Below are 17407 nucleotides of genomic sequence, written 5' to 3'. Positions count from 1 at the left end.
TCTTCTTGGTATTTGCTGTGAGATGCAGTCCCCAGTAGTCCTCCTGCTCTTTGATTTTTCAGGCGGAACACCTAACCAGCTGCTACTGGGGTGGGAGCAGCAATGCCCTGGACCGGCACGACCCCAGCCTGCCCTATCTCGAGCAGTACCGCATCGACTTTGAGCAGTTCAAGGGCATGTTTGCTCTGCTCTTTCCCTGGGCCTGTGGAACTCACTCTGACGTGCTCGCCTCGCGCTTATTCCAGTTATTAGATGAAAATGGAGATTCTCTGATCAACTTCCGAGAGTTTGTCTCTGGACTGAGTAAGGACGTGATGTTATTGCATGAGTTGGGGCAGGGAGAGGGGGGAATAGGTCAGTAAGCACCGTGGTCCTTGTGGTTCTCTGTGCCGCCCTCAGGACCACAGCCCCGCTCGCTTCAGAAGACAAGGTTTACAGGGCAGAGAAGCACATTTTAAGGTTTGCAAGCTGACTGTAAAATTCGTTTTTAGTTAATGGATATATTATATGATTAAATCGTTACCTTCTACATTCGATAGTCCTCAGCACTAGTTAAAATACATTATCAGAGAGTTTGCAAGAATGCCAACTTAAACACGAACCACAAATCACGATAACTTTACAAGGGAAGGAATGTTTGGATGGATTGCTTTTCTTTGTCAAAAAATATATTTACAGTACATATGTTTCATAAAATTTTATAAAACATTTCATAATGTTTTTAATAAAGAGCTGAAAAAAAAAAAAGCAACAGCCCCGCAGTCTAAATGGAAGTCTTTTCTCTCCATTTTGCGGGGAGGAAGGGCGTCCACCCTGAGAACACACACCCTCACCTCACAAGCAGCACGAGTTTCTGCCTGTCCGCCTCACTGTCTGACCTGTTTCCTGTCCTGTATTCCACTGGACTCTTGTTCCATTAATATTTGAGCAGAAAAGCTACGTGGTGGTCAGGCTTGGCCCGCCCAGTACGAGGTTGTGGATATAGCAGGCATTGTGTCAGGCTGCCTGAATGAGATAAGAAGGAAGACTTTCTAAAATTCCAATTGTGCCACTCTGTGACCTTGGTCCATGCACTTGAACATGACCTGTGCCCACGAAAGATGAAGGCGTCAGACATAGAGCCAACGATGATTCCAGAAAGTACCCTAAATCATTAAGAATGATGACTGCAGGCTTAAAGGCCAGAGAAAGCTGATGGTTGTTAAAAAAGCAAAGGGGTGGGCTTCCCTGGTGGCGCAGTGGTTGAGAATCTGCCTGCCAATGCAGGGGACACGGGTTCGAGCCCTGGTCTGGGAAGATCCCACATGCCACGGAGCAACTGGGCCCATGAGCCACAACTACTGAGCTCTGCGCGTCTGGAGCCTGTGCTCCGCAACAAGAGAGGCCGTGACAGTGAGAGGCCTGCGCACCGCGATGAAGAGTGGCCCCCGCTTGCCGCAACTAGAGAAAGCCCTCGCACAGAAACGAAGACCCAACACAGCTAAAAATAAATAAATAATAAAAATAAAGGAATTCCTTTAAAAAAAAAAAGCAAAGGGGTGTAGATAAGGTCCTCTTGATAAGTAAAAACTATTTGTATAAAGCACTCAGATATATCATTCAAAGGGGGTACATGGTGGAAACTAGCCTTTTTTAAGTGCAGGCTCTGTTGTGATGCTTTAGAACTTGTACTTTATCACTTAATCCAAACAACAGACCTTTGAGGGTAATAATAGTGTTGATGACTAACATTTATACAGCATTTACTCAGCCAGGCACTGCCCTCATGCTTCATGTGCATTTAATTTACCTAAAGCACACAACTACAAAGTTGGAGTTTGAACTCAGGCACCCTGGAAGCAGCGTTTGTGCAGTTACTATCAATATTATGCTTTATTACCTGTCTGCTTACTATTAATACCCCCATTGTCAGTTAAAGAGATGGAGGCTTAGAAGAGTTAAGCAACTTGCTGGAACATTCATTTTTAGCAAGTCAGTATACGTCTGTTATTGAACTGAGAAGCACAGTTAGTACGTACTGGGCCCAGGATTCAGATGAGGGCTGTTCTCATTACTCTGTGCTAAGGACAACAAATAGGATTTTTTTTGTTTTTTTAGGGAAGAAGGAGGCATTAATTTTTAATTACAAAAGTAACATAAATACATTCTGCTTTTCAAAAAAGTGAACAAAATAAAATAAAGTAAAACAATCCAGACAAGGCTAAAGACCCTTTTGACCCTCTCCTGATCTTTTCTGCTCCAAAGTATCTATTATTATCACCTTGGTGTCTATCAAAAGGGAGATTTTTTTAAATTACCCTTGGACAAAAATAAGGAGAAAAAAGAGACAGGTTCTGCATGTAGAAAGGGTTCTAGGAATTTTTGCCGTAAACATCTTTGCTGCAGCCAGTTTTGCTGCAAAGCTAATTGGCCATAAGGCCATTTTGCCATAAGAGATAAAAATAATTGGTTGACAGTTATGACACTAGAAAAAGATAACAAATCAGTTTTTATAAATCCTTCGACGAGCGCAGTCATGCTTCCCATTCGTCAAAACCAAAAGTTTACCAAGCTATGGCAAATATAAAAGAAGCAGCTACTAATTCACAACAGCCTTCGAGAACATTAATGACTGATTCTTTAGCTAATTTGGATACAATAGATTGTCCTCTCAGGCCGTCTTTACCAAATTTATCATGCAGTATTAGACGTTGTTGGCAAACGAAGAATCAAGCTCCTCCTATCCCCCCAAAAGGAAATGATAATGTGATTCCTGATGGGTATAAGTTTCTTGAAAATGGTGAAAATTTTAACACAGTCTGGCTTAGATTAGCTCGCTGAAGGATTTGCAAAAATCAATATCTTATTTTCTAGTGTAAAGTAACCATCAACCAGTTATTTTTATCTTTTATGGCAAAATGGCCTTACGGCCAATTAGTTGTGATGCAAATCTGCTTCTAGCAAAGATGTTCATAACGAAAATACCAGACACATGTAGAAAGTGATAGGAATAAATATAGATATTTAATTTACTTAAGCCTAGTCAAACCCCAACAAAGTAAATACTCTTCAAAATCTTCCAAAAAGGAAAGAGGTTTGCAGTCCAAGACAGTGAAAACATTGGAGAAGAGTACTTAGGCTTCTTAAAAATGAAGTTGAGTTCTCTGAGCAAAGTAAACTCCACCCAGATTGCCGAGAGGGGTCTCAGAGGTGTAGTCAGTCATGCGGGTTGATTACAGCTATGGAGACAGACAAGTAGACTAGAAAAGAGAAATTCTGTTCAAGTCTTAAGAAACTAAAGAATGAATTCTGGAAGAGATGGATCAGTAATTTCAATGTTCATCTCCAGGAAGATCCCTCTAGAAATTAGTGAACAGACCATCTCTATGGAATTAGAGATGAGGGATTATAATCGCAAGCCACAAATAAGCTGGACCTCCTTTTCCAGTGGTATTGCTGGAAGGCAGCATTTCTAACATGCCATAGATGTCATGAGGCAGCTGGTCACTGGAGAGATAACTCATTATAAACGGAAAGTTGGAGGGATATGGATGTTGGTGATTCAATGACTGGCTGAACCCTGCACCCAAAGCATGACGGTCAATGGAGAGTTCTCTAGTATGCTGGGCTTGGTATTTAACCTCTGTGATTGTTCCCTCATTTGCAAAATAGTTATCGTCAGGACTAAAAGAAATAATTCAAGTAAAGTTCCTGCAACAGTGCCTGGCTCGAAAAGTGTTCGTTATCATTGTCACTACAATTACTGCTTATCCCCCTCTACCTGACTCAGTCAGGGATTTAAACTATAAAGGGAGAGAAGCTACCACAACCAAATGTGTTGGCTACACAAAGTGAAGAGAGACAGCCATTGTGTTGGAGGACAAAAACAAGATTTAAAGAAATCAGAGGAGGAAATGATTGGCAAAAACAAACTGTTAGGGATAAATCCGAAATCTTAAATTTTAAGAAGTGATTGTAAAAGAACTGTATGTCTGCATATATAGTATAGTGGTTTCAACCATGGGATCTAGGGTCAGACAAATCTGAGTTCAAATCCTGGGCCTGCCACTTGCTAGCTTATGACCTTGAACATTACTTAATATCAATAAGCCCGACTTTTCTCGTCTGTAAAGTTGGGATAATAATTGTGACCATCTCGTAGAATTATTGTGAGAAGAAAGTGAAATGCATATGGAAAGTAGTTAACATAGGGTTTAACACAAAGTGAATGGTTCATAAATGTCTGTCATTATTTTCATGGTTAGTATTAGTCAATGTGTAAGCATTTGGGGGTTTAGTTAACTATGTGGTCAATAAGAAACTCCAGAGTGAAAAGTATAAAGAGTTGAATGCAGACTTAGGCTAAGAGTCAAGAACAGTTCCACTATTCTCTGCAGTGGACGAGAGGCTTCTGGAACTCTCTGTCCGGAGGGTTATTGATGGACACATTAACACATAAGGTGAATGTGGGTGAGAATAGGGAAGAGTGTACAAACCATGTCGTATAAGAAAGTTGAAAAAACGTAGAGAGGTACAGCCTGGGGGACATAAAGTTGCCTTGAAAAGATAAGCTGGAGAGGAACAGGACAGCTGTCCTTAAAATCTGAAGGACTGCTGTAATGAAGACATAATAGACCTATTCTGTTTGACTTTAAAGAGGAAGGAAAAGGAATAGTTCTAAACCTTTTTTTGAGTTGTTATCTCTTTGAGATCTGATAAGGACTGTGGAGATCTTCCCAAAAAGTGACATCGGCACGTGGCCACATTTTACATTGTTTGTGGTTCATGGAATTTATGCACTTGAGCCTGCAGGTTAAGGGTCCTGACTAAAGTAAAAATGACAGGAGCCCTTTCAGTGTTTCTAGAACTCCCCAGTGAGATGAGATCCTCTGGTTGTGATGAGTTTCCCGTCCCTGAGGAGGCTCAGACGTCTCTCTTACGTGGACGTGGATGTGTGAAGAGACCCCTACGTTAAGTGGGAGGCCGGACGAGACAACCCCTGGTGTCCCTGCCAACCAATCCAGATCCTGTGATTCCCCTTTTCCCAAATCTGATTAACCTTCAACTAGGTGCTCTGAGAACACGTATTTACAAAGGATTTTCTGATTCCTGAAATACGTATGGACTGTAAGGGAAAAGTAACAGGATTCTTTGGGTTGAAGCAATGGTGATATAATGGCGGCTAGGTTAGGCTAAATTGAACTGAAGAAATATTTAAGAGACCCCAAAAGCAACTAAAAAAGATTTCTAAAATGAGTAATTTGAAGCACTCTTAAACATGTATTGAGATTATTTCTGAACTCTAGCAAGTATTTAGGGTGTTGAGGCACAGTCACCTGACTTTTCTTATCAATAACACTAGTTTAATTTGTGCCAGCCGCTATTCTAGGTGTTAACACCTTTAGTTCTCACATTTCATGGGCCCTGATATCAAGACCACTGGTAGTATCTTCTAATTTGTCATCCTGCCTCATAGAGGGGAAACTGAGGTATAAAGAGGTTCACTCTCCCAGGGGCACATAGTAAGTACAAAGCATTTGAAAGCAGGTATCCTGGTTCCAGAGCTTTCAACCCAAATACGTCCTGGCCAAACTTTTTGCCACACGACACCTGGGTTTCAATTTGTAAAAGTAGGTGCTTCAGAGGGACGCTGAGCCTGGGGGGGGATTGTAGCACACATGGTGCATTTCACATTGGTACTTATGTGACTTCTAGGTGCCGCGTGCCATGGGGACCTCACAGAGAAGCTCAAACTCCTGTACAAAATGCACGTCTTGCCTGGTAAGCGAGACACACAGAGTAGCACATATACCTGTGACTCTGGCCTGGCTTGAAGTCTTTTTTGGTGAGACCTGTTTGCCTTTTTTTTTGATGTACAAAATCACTCATTGGTCACTAAGAACAAACTGAATGATACTTTTTACATGAGTTCCTGAATCAGCAGGTGCTTGATTCAATGATCATTCACCTGTCTCAAGTGTGAGTTGCAGTAATAGAAAAGAGCAGGCTTCTGCAAGAGAACGAATAGCATTTGGTAACTCATGGGATTCTGAGTCGAGGGGGAGCAGTGTTACCACTGAGAGAAACAGTGGGAAAGATGGTGAAGTTGTGAGTTCAGTTTTAAACAAGGATGGCCTCCAGCTGGAAATATCTAGCAAATACTAAAAAAGAAAGGGAGGGAGGGATGGAGGGAAAGAGAAAGAGAGAGGGAGAGGAAGGAAGGAAGGGAGGGAAAAAGGGAAGAAGGAAAAAGGGAGGGAAGAGGAAGGGAGGAAGGAAGGGGGATTAGCTCTGAGGATACAGATAGGGTAAAACTATAGATTTGGGAATTATCATTATAGTGTACAATTTCCCAAAATTTGGTTCCTTAAAGCATCATTCCTTAGGATTTAGGAAAAGTCTCCAAAAAAGGCAAATGTGAAGGGACACTTCAGTGTGGGGTTGTTATAAAGGAAGGTGGAGTTAGAACTGGAGGGAGACCCTCCCCCATAAGGGTTTTGAGGAGGTGGGCATTCAAGGCCCGCACCAGTGATGGGACCCCCCCAACCCCAGCCCACCTTCGTAACTTCAGCTTCTCATGAGCCCCATGTCATTTCTTCAACAATGAAAGCACACTTTCATTGAGTCATGGCCCTGCCAATATGAGAATCATCTCTCCTCCCTCTCCAGAGCCATCCTCTGATCAAGACGAGCCAGATTCTGCTTTTGAAGCAACTCAGTACTTCTTTGAAGATATCACCCCAGAATGCACACATGGTAAGTGACTTTCCTCGTCAGGGCCTCTCTGTTTCTTTTCTACAGAGCCCTCTGTTATTGGGAAAAGTTGCCTCCAAAGCTAGGCAATCAAAGAAGTATAATGAATACAGGTGCCTAATATGCTACTTTCTTTTTAAATTTTTGAACTTGAGTAACTACTGGGGAGTGGGTACTTCAGCCCACCAAAAGGACCATGTACATTGTGTCCTGCTGGCTTAGAAAAAGCGTTACCTGTAGGGCATATACTTTGCTCCCCTCTCCTTGATAGGGAGAAACGTTCATTAAGAACGTCATTCTGGTGTACGCTGCTCTCCAGAATCTGGACTAGCATTGATAAAAGATACGCTGCTCTGCAACAGACGTCAGCAAACTTTGGACCAAATCCAGCCCACCACCTATTTGTACGGCCTGTGATAATATAAAATTTATATCAAAGAATTAATATAAAATTTAAACATGACTGCCTATAAATAAAGTTTTATTGGAACACAGCCAGGAACACAGCCAAGCTCATTCAGTTATATATTGCCTATGGCTGCTCTCACGCTACAGTGGTAGAATTGCCTCAGATATTTGCCATCTGGCCCTTTACAGAGAAAGTTTGCTGACCCCTGCTCTGTGAAGTTGTTAGATCTACACAGACATGATCTGGCTCATTAGAAATATCTCCAGATTTACACTTGAACCTGTTCTGTTGTGCCATGTGTGGATCTAAGCAGCGTCTGGGCTTGCTGCTGCTGTGTGTTATCTCCATTCTATTGATACTTCATCCGTAGGGCAGGCAGCCTCCTGACTTCACCCAAGGTTGAAAGTCAGCATGGGTTGCTCCTGGGTTCTTTTGCCTCTTAAATCTTACAGTCCCCAAATAAGCACAGCTTAGACCTGCTTTTAAACCGTGAGCACCTAAGTGATTGAGTGGAGAGGAGCGAGAGCCAGACAGTCTTCTTATTGGTGATACGTGTTAAGGGCAGGAGCTTTGGACAGGATGCTAGCTCTGTTTGTCTAGATGACCTCAGGCAGCTTCGGGCATCTGGGAGCACCAGGGTCCTTGTGTGGAAAGTGGAGATGAGAGCTGTCACATTGGGTATAGTAAGGACTTAGTGAGATAATGTAGTAAGCCTCTTAGCATAGTGCCTTAGCACATCTGACAATATTCTTCAAATCCTTAGCAATCATATTTTGGCTGCAAAATGTTAGCCGCATCTTTCTTAGTGGGCACTCATCTCAGAAAAGGAGTCACTTGTTTCAGAAATGCTTCAGGAATGGTTACATGCCAGTAGCATTTAATAGCCTCAAAAGATGCTTTTTAAAAAATGTTTTTTCTAACTCCAAAAGTACTATTGCTTTGTATCAAAATTTTTTAAATATGCGTCAAAATATATAAAATAAGCTAATGATGTCTTAAAACTGCATGATATAAAGATAACTATCAATAATAATTAATATCTTAAAGTATTTCTTTTCCTTTTTTATCCATATAATTATAATAATATCCATAATATGTATATAAAACTGGGATCAAACTGCCCATACAGTTTTGTTTGTTTGTTTGTTTTGGCTGAAGGATTGTTTTATGAACAACTTAAAAATAGAACAAGTGTGTTCTGGCACATGCCATCTCCACCTCTTCTGCCTATACAGTTTTGTATCCTTTTTTCACTTAAAATCTAGTGAACCTATTACGATGTCATTTACTTTCTCTGAAAACATGGTTTTTAATTGGCTGTATAATATCCATTGCATGGGGCTTACCATAACATTTTGGACTATCTACTTGTTCCCTAAAGCTAGCTCAACATTAAGAGGAGAGGACTTTCTCCACGGCATATATAGTGCATTGTCCTCAGTCTGTCTTAAAAGCTGCTGAGATTTTAATTTGACACTAAATATGTAAAGGTTACATATGTGGCAAACCGGCCACATTTTGTATGGCTGAGGAAGTGCTTGGGGTGCATTCTTACAGCTGACAAACTGAATGGGAAACTGGGGGGATTGTACACCTCTCCCTTTTGAAGCCCTGGGATGTCCTGTTTTAAGAAGAAAGAAGAAAACAATTATAAGTTGTTTTCTTGAAAGTCAAAAAATGCCAGATTATGAATCTGAAGGAATTTAGTAGCACATGACATTTGTTTTCTTTTATTAACATAGATGTCAGTTTCTTTTTAAAATGTGAGCTCTTGATCTTTTGCAGAGCCTGACAGAAGATCAATCTCATGTATACAAAGTTAAGATGATAATGTAACAGAGGAGGGAAATCAACATTCACTGGGGCCAGCACCACCATTTTTTAAGTACTGAACACCACATGAAATCATTCCTTTAATTCCTATTTATACACCGAGCCCTGCTTGTGAAAAAGAATTCTTGGGGAATCTTTCACCTAGAGATAGAGTTTTTCAATTGTAAAAAAAAAAAGTGCACTACCTAAAAGTTGAGAATTACGTTTTATTCGGCAGACATACTGAGGACGTAAGCCCAGGAGGCAGCCTCTCGGATAGCTCAGAGGGACTGCTCTGAAGAAATAAGAGAGGAGAGCCAGGATATATATGATTTTTTTTTCCAAAAAAAACAGGTAGTGGGAACATCACAAGATTAGTGTTTTAATGAATTTAGTGCTTTTCTGTGGATGGGAAGATGCAAGAGTCTGGGCTTACTGAAATCATTCATTTGATACGCACCTTAGCTATCTAGGGCCAGTATCCTATTTTTCTCCATCCTGAATCCCCTCAGGGTGGAGATGGCACAGTTGGGGGCAGCTGCAGTGCTGCTGGCTTGATGGCTGCAACATCCTTTGTTTACTGATCTGGCAGGCAACACTCAGTTGTCAGATCAAATATGAGACACCCAGTAAAATTTGAATTTGAGGTGGACAAAAAATAATTTGCTTAGCGTGAGTATGTCCCATGTGATATGTGGGAGCTCACACTTTAAAAAATTATTTGTTGTTTACCTAATTATTTATGTGCTGGGGTTTTGTTTTTGTTTTGTTTTGCTATGTTAGGCAACTCTACCTAGAGGTTTTTCTGTTTTCTACTACACCTGCTAAACCTATGGGTTCATCATGTAACATTCTCCTTTTTTTCTTCTGAATCTTTCTTGGTAGTGGTTGGATTGGACAGCAGAAGCAAACACAGTGCAGACGATGGCTTTGTTACAGTGAGTCTAAAGCCGGACAGAGGTACAGACTTTCTTTCTCTTCTCTGTGTTTCCCTTACTGCTGGTTCAACAGTTGCTTCTTGACCTTTGAACACTTATTTCTTGGCATTTGGGTTTTAGGGAAGAGGGCAAATTCTCAAGAAAATCGTAATTATCTGAGACTCTGGACTCCAGAAAATAAATCCAAATCAAAGAATGCAAAGGATTTACCCAAATTGAATCAGGTGAGTACCGAACAGTGTAGTTCATGCATTTCAAACCTTGAAGCTCTGTTTTCTAGTCATAGATAAATGTCGAATAAGTACTCCTCAAGGTGCTTAATTAGTACCTGTTTGGATCTATTTTGTGCATGCTTTTGTGCATTAAAAGTATGCTCTGTTGTGAGAAAATGACCTCCTCAGAGAATATGTGAACCACGAAATATTCAAATTTGAGAATACATGCATTCTCATCCCAATCTTTAACAATACCCTCAGATACTCAGAAGACAAGCTCATGCTGTTTTCAAACCACTGTGCTCAGCTATAAAGGTGTCTGGCATATTTTTTTCCTTAAACAGCTGAAATGTAATGAGGACGATAAAACAATATAAATAATTAAAATACAGGATGCAAATGCTGTTTTCTAACAGAAGAACAGATAAATTACCCTGGTGGGGGTGGGAGGCATGACTTCCGTCCGTGGACACCAGCAGATGTGTCGTGGGAGAGGGGATTGGAGCTGACCTGACCTTGGAAAAATTGGGCTGCCTGCTGTAGTGTGTAGATATGAGATGAGGTGAGGTCTGCGATTTACTTAAGATAACTGCAAGAAAGGATAAAAGAGTTAGTGAAACATTTGTATAACATGGTCCTTCTTTTTTTTTTTTTTTTTTTTAATATTTATTTATTTATTTTGGCTGCACCGGGTCTTAGTTGCGGCACGTGGGATCTTCATTGCGGCACGCAGGCTCTTAGTTGCCATGCATGTGGGGTCTAGTTCCCCGACCAGGGATGGAACCCAGGCCCCCTGCATTGGGAGCGCAGAGTCTTACTCACTGGACCACCAGGGAAGTCCCCGTGGTCCTTCTTGACTCTAGAATGATAGGTACTATTATGAAGGTGTATTATTTCATTCTTTCTACTTTCATGGATGTCAGAAGTTTTCCCCGTTTAAAAAAAGGAAGCATTTAAAGAGACTTTAAACTACACATCCATCCACCCTAGGGTAGGACTCTTCCGGGACCTTGTAGGAGTCCTGATATTACATGGCTCTGCAGTCCGCTCGGGTCCTGCCTCCGTGCTCCTCATGAGGCGGCCACATACGTGTGTTTTCCCTCCATGCCTTTTCAGGGGCAGTTTATCGAGCTGTGTAAGACGATGTATAACATGTTCAGCGAGGACCCCAGCGAGCAGGAGCTGTACCACGCCACGGCGACGGTGACCAGCCTCCTGCTGGAGATCGGGGAAGTGGGCAAGCTCTTCACTCCCCAGCCTGCCAGGGAGGGCGGGAGCGGAGGCGGCGGGCCCTCCGGCAACCAGGGCGTCCCCGGCGGCGTGCTCTTCCCCACCAAAGGGCCGGCCCAGCCCTACGCGCCGGAAGCCGCGGCGCCCCTCCCGGCCAGCTTGGCGGGGGACGGCGAGGAACGCTCCCTGGGGGGCCAGATGGAGGACATCAAGCTAGAGGACTCCTCGCCCCGGGACCACGGGGCCTGCTCCTCCATGCTCATCTCCGACGACGACAGCTCCATGTCCTCGTACTCGGTGCTGAGCGCCGGCTCCCACGAGGAGGACAAGCTGCACTGCGAAGACATCGGCGAGGACACGGTCCTGGTGCGCAGCGGCCAGGGCCCCGCGGCGCTGCCCCGGAGCAGCAGCCTGGACCGGGACTGGGCCATCACCTTCGAGCAGTTCCTGGCCTCCCTCCTGACAGAGCCCGCCCTGGTGAAGTACTTTGACAAGCCCGTGTGCATGATGGCCAGGATCACCAGTGCGAAAAACATCCGGATGATGGGCAAGCCCCTCACCTCGGCCAGTGACTACGAGATCTCGGCCATGTCCGGGTGAATCCCGCGCCTTCTGTAGGGACACGCGGGACGGGGGCGGGGGGGAGGGTCTTTTTTATGTTCTGTGTTGGGGTTTCTTTCTTCCTTTTAAATTAAATATTTATTAGTACCCGGCTTAAAGCCTAGTGTTTTCATAATATAATACAATGAAAGCTGTTGGAGAAATACTTAAACACCTCGATGTAGGCACAGTACACGCTCTTGTCGGGGGGGAGGGGGATTTACCAGAATACGGTTTGATTCAATGAATTCCAAAAGAAAGGTGACTCTGTCCGTGATATGTGTGTATTTATAACTTCTTAATCTTGCTGTTGAGCTGTATACGTAGTGCTGTTTAACACTAAATAAGGCAGCAGACGTGTATTTGGGCTTTTTAAGTAAAATTAGAGCTGTAAGGAAAGTAGAATGCCACAAACACAGAATGTTCTTAAATGGAAGAGGCACTGTCAGCTGGGGTAAATCCTACACCGCTTTTAGGGAGCATTAAAACGATTTTTTAAGATTTGAAATATATTTCATAAAAGTCCTCTATTCAAAAATCATGTTTAACAGATGTTCCCTTTTGAGGTTCTAAGCAATTATGAAAGTGTAAGTGATTTTTATGTGATGCCAGAATAACACCTCTATCTGATCAATTTGGACAAATACCAGGCCAATTTTGCATTTAAAAAAACTGATGATTTAAGTCAGCGGGCCAGAATTCAGGGGAAATGAACAGTCTTTTGTTACAGAGAATCTGAAAGTGGCAACAAAAATGATAAGAGGGCTCAGGGTTTTTTTGGGGGGGTGGGGAGTAAAAATACTGATGCTTCTCATACTAGATTTTCAGCTTCTTGTTACTCTTTGCAAATGAAGCAAAAAGTAAAAGACGAAACTTTACCATTTCCATACTCTCCATAGGTTCAAGAAATTATACCATGTATCACATAGGACCATCTTTCCAGTTAAATCCATGTAAAGTAGAGATAATGTAAATTGAAAAAACAACCTGCAAGATAACGTAACTGAACGTTTAAAGCGGAACTTGTCACTTTATATAAAAGAATAGTATGCTCTATTTCCTGAATGGACTTGGAAATGAAAACTATCGCACCTGCACTTTGTATTGTTGCTTCTTTTTTATTCCTATTATAGTTTTGTCTTTTACAGAAGTTGGAGTTTTTTTCTCTTTCTGTTGAATTCATAATCATGGTCACGTTTTCTTTGCTTATGCAGAATATTCCTTCCAATGCATTCCTTTATTTTAGTATCCATTGTGTCTTTATTTTAGCTGTTGCTGCTCTTTTTTATTTTGTTTACAGAATGATTTTTTAAACTGTCCAATGAAGTAGTGTTAACCTCAAGTAGGATAAATGTGAACAAATAAAATACATCCGATACTCAGAAGTGGCTTTTATCTCAGTGCTTGAGTTCCTGTCTAAGGTGATGATAACATTATTCTTTTGACAATTTTGCAGGGGAAATTATGTTAGGCAACCATTTTGACTTAGGTAACAAATTTTTGTAGGCAAATATTTTGAGATAAGAAATACAGTATGGGGAATTCCCCGGGCGGTCCAGTGGTTAGGATTCGGCGCTCTCACTGCTGGGGGCCCAGGTTCAATCCCTGGTCAGGGAACTAAGATCCCGAAAGCCCACAGCATAGCCAAAAAAAAAAAAAGAAGAAAAGAGAAGAAATACAGAAATACACTACATAGTGATGTACATATGAATGTAAAATAAGGAAGAGAATCATTGTCAGTCATCTAATTATTTAACTTATCCTACATAAGTGATAAAAGGGTGAAAATCCCTCTGTTTACCCTGATTAGTACACTGTAACACCATTTGGTATGTATTTAATTGAGTAGTCATTCATTTGATTCGACTCTTAGATGGTTATACATTATTCCGTTATTCTATCACTTAAAGATGCCTCAAGAAATAACTCTGTAGAGTCTGATACTCTCTCTCACCTCCAGAATTAAAGATGGGTTTGGGAGGGGAATGAGCATGTATCTAAATGTGTAGCCCTAGATAAATGAGAGGAGCCAGAATTTTCCATTATCACTGAGAACGGGATTATAACTGAACAGTGCGTCACCCTGAAAGTATATGTTCCTATTGACACTCTGTCGTAATACTGTCCTTATTTGTTCAAGCACCTCCTAGTGTTTCTATCCCAGTGTCAATATACTATATAACAGCAGATTCTAGTCCGTTTGTTTCTAAAGGCTACCTATGGAGGAGCCGTGAGCCTTTGAGTTGATTCTTTCCAGCTCAATCTCTGAGACCGTCTTGTCAGTGCCTTCCTCCTCAGCCTCCAGAGGCAGACAGGGCATTTCAAAGAGCATTAAACTTCCTGTCTAGTTTTTAATGGTTGTGTGTATGTCTTTTTAGTATCTTCATGGATTATTCTCTTTGATTTCAGTGTATTGTGATTGACCATCTTCTCTGAATGGCCACTTCCCATCTAGTTCTGTGATGCTAATAATCATTACACCAGCACAGATGATGGGCTCAATGTCTATATCCTAATAGACTTGATCTGGCATCCCAGGGAGCTTCTAGCTCCAGAGCCCTGGGCACTGGCCTCAGTGGAGCTTTCATATATGAAAACTCAAAAGAGAAAGCTACTGCTGGGGGAAAAGGGAGAAACCATTTGGAGCCTGGATGCTTGGGAAGTGAGTGCTCCAGAGAAAACACGGATCTAGCCACATCATCCATCCTGCGTTACTTCAAGTCTGATTCTGGGTAGAAGGGGGATAAGCTTTGTGCAAGTGTCACCAAGGGAGCCACGGACAATGAGAAGGTTCACTGCCAACAGCGTCTTCATCCCCCACCAAGGATGCAGGCTGGGAACCTTGGCGGCCAGGCAGAGGGGAGCCCTTTCCTGTCCCCAGAGATAGAGTAGCTTTCCAGTCCTGGTAGAGTGACCTTGACCTGGTCTCCGATGGAAGCTTTGTAGAGGGGACCTCAACTCAGCTACTTAGTTCATGAATCTAACAGTGAAACCCATGGGGTGTCCTGGCCGATGCCTCATTCTCCTGTACATCCGGTTACGGGCTCCTCTGTGTATTCTTCACGACTCGTCCTGTAAGGCGGCTCTTTTTTTACAGCATCAGCTTCTAACCTGAAAAGAACAGCAACTGATGTGGTGAGTACAACATTTCACGCTGTTTTCTGTTTTAAAATAACTCTTTTACTTAATGTTTAGGGCCCTGTGCCTTTTGTTTAACATATTCGTGACAGTCTAATTCTTTAAAAAGAAATCTTAGGCAGCCAGACAAAGGAATTTATAGAGAGACACAGAGTGAGGAGAAAAGGCAGGGCCTGGGATGCCCTCCCTGTGGGCTTTGGTAATAGGACTGTCTGCCGGGAGACGGGTCTGCACATGGGCTCAGAGTAGACGGCTGAGGGCCAAGCTGTGGATTATTTGGACTTCCTGGATTCACAGCTACTTCCCCTCACCCTCACAGGAGACGCCAGGACTCTGCAGACATAAATCCTGTAGCTGTTCTTAGAATACCTCAAGGGCAAAATATCAGCTAGACGGATGCCACATCCTAAGGACTAGGTTGGAGATAATCTATTGTCTAGTGAATTCCCTTATTTCATGACTATCCACCACCTACCGTGTTTCAGATACTGTCATGCACTTCAAAAACTGAATGATTTTGTCCCCATAACCTGTTTCAGTTTGTTATTCCTTAACTTGATTAACAATACCAATATCCATCCAGTACCTGACGCCAGAAATGTGAGAGTCACCCTTGATTCCTCCTGCTTGCCTATGTCCCACCTCCAGTTACTGAGACCAATCCATTATTTCTTGAGTGCCTCTTAATCTCCGTTCCTCTGTCTATTCTCAATTATACTGTCTTACTCCAGCCTTGTATTTGTCTGTATGTCCAAGAGGGTTTTATTAGACTCATATATTAATATTTGTTCTATCCTCTTCACTGCAGACTGTACTTAAATAAAAAAAAATAGGTTATCCTTAAACAAAAGTAGCAATCTCAACTACCTGCCACATAACAGGAGATCAATTGCCTTTTACTTAAAAGAACAAAGCATGCCTCAACCTTGGGTGGATCAAGCAGGTTCTCAGCAGTTTGTCTCTTCTTGACACCTCTGCGTAATATCTGATGGTCCAACCCTTATGCCCCAAAGTGTGACCCAAAATGAGACTCATAAGTTTATGCTCTGATGGAAGATTATATGTAGATTTATAGTCCCTGAATCTGGCGACTCCAAGGCAACTTTCCTTAATTGGGTCTGTTTTTTAACAATAGGAAGGCACTCATTCAGAATAGCCCTCTGGCTATCGGTTAGTCTGAGTGGGATATAGTTACTCTTCCATCCACTGGCAAGCAAGAAAGAAATGGTCAATTTTGCCACTGCATGATGCCACGCTTTCCTATGTGTGTGTAAATGTTTGCAGCAAGTGTTTGAAAAGAACAAAGATTTGATTACAGCAAAGATTGCTGGATTGTAGCCACTTTGTCTGCCCCTAGGCAACACCCTCACACCCTCCAGTTACTCTTTTGAGCTGCTGCTTACAGGATCTTTCTAAAACTTCAGTGTAATCATGTTTTCCTCTGCTTCAAACCTCTTCAGTTTCCTACAGGATAATAAACAAGCATATAAGAATGTTTATAATCAGTTACTGCTTGTTTCTCCATAGAAATTTATCTTCACTTATTGGTATTCTAAGGGCCAAGGAACCTAAAATGTATGAGGTTTTACAGTTTATTTATTTTTCCCACTTGCTGGTTTTGGTACATAATTTACAGCATCCTTTGTCATACTGTCAAAATCTATGAACCACGTGCAATATTTCAATCCCTCCAACAACTCCTGTCCCAAATTTAGACCTAAGAGTGAGAAATAGAGGACAGTGTTGACATTTGAAGTTTTGGAAGTGAACGAAATCTTGGTATGAAATGATATATGATCAATATGACATTTCATCAAAAGCCAAAAAGGAGGGTTTAGCATCACATATTTGGACAATATTCCTCTGTAATTTGTATTGAAATATCAGCTATTTCCAATGTAATGCAATACAATATCTCTTCTCACTGTGAGAAAGAACTGTATGTCAGAACAAGGAAAAAAATAAGGGAGTAACATTTGAATTCACTGGGTCCTTCTTGGAGAAATCAATCAAAGAGATGCTCATATAAGCTGAGAAGACCTGTGAGAGAGTCCATGAAAAAAATAAAAGCACAAAATATTTTGGGGTGAGGCCCTGGGTTATTTCTTCAAGAGCTGCTCTCATAAAGAAGAAGATGCAGCATGCAATAAGGGAATTTGTGAATGCCTGCTGAGGTGAAGTTAACCCGGGCATACTGACTTCCTAAAAGACTTCAGCAACATATGAAACGCCTTTGAAAATGAAATGTAAGATGGAGTAGCTTTAATAATACACACAAGTTGACATGGAGTTTTCAGAATCTCCTTTGGAATTCCATTTTCTTTCTAAATGGG

At 41.9% G+C, this 17407-nt stretch overlaps 1 protein-coding gene across 4 annotated transcripts in view; it reads left to right on the top strand.

Moving 5' to 3' along the window:
• Positions 1–13321, top strand: part of TBC1D9 (TBC1 domain family member 9) — a 111253-nt gene extending 97932 nt beyond the window's left edge. For 3 of the 4 annotated variants that reach the window (XM_082463295.1, XM_082463294.1, XM_082463297.1), the window contains 6 exons: positions 63–303; positions 5695–5760; positions 6649–6735; positions 9839–9913; positions 10012–10115; positions 11223–13321. In XM_082463295.1, the coding sequence (XP_082319421.1) occupies positions 63–303; positions 5695–5760; positions 6649–6735; positions 9839–9913; positions 10012–10115; positions 11223–11936 (1287 nt within the window). In that variant the 3' untranslated portion in view covers positions 11937–13321. The remainder of the gene's footprint in view (positions 1–62; positions 304–5694; positions 5761–6648; positions 6736–9838; positions 9914–10011; positions 10116–11222) is intronic. The other variant, XM_082463296.1, reaches the window with a different exon arrangement.
• The last annotated feature ends 4086 nt before the right edge of the window (positions 13322–17407 follow it).

This window comes from Balaenoptera physalus (assembly GCF_965194825.1).
Source record: "Balaenoptera physalus genome assembly, chromosome: 5".
Lineage (NCBI taxonomy): Eukaryota > Metazoa > Chordata > Mammalia > Artiodactyla > Balaenopteridae > Balaenoptera > Balaenoptera physalus.
This window is presented reverse-complemented; position numbering and strand designations above follow the sequence as displayed.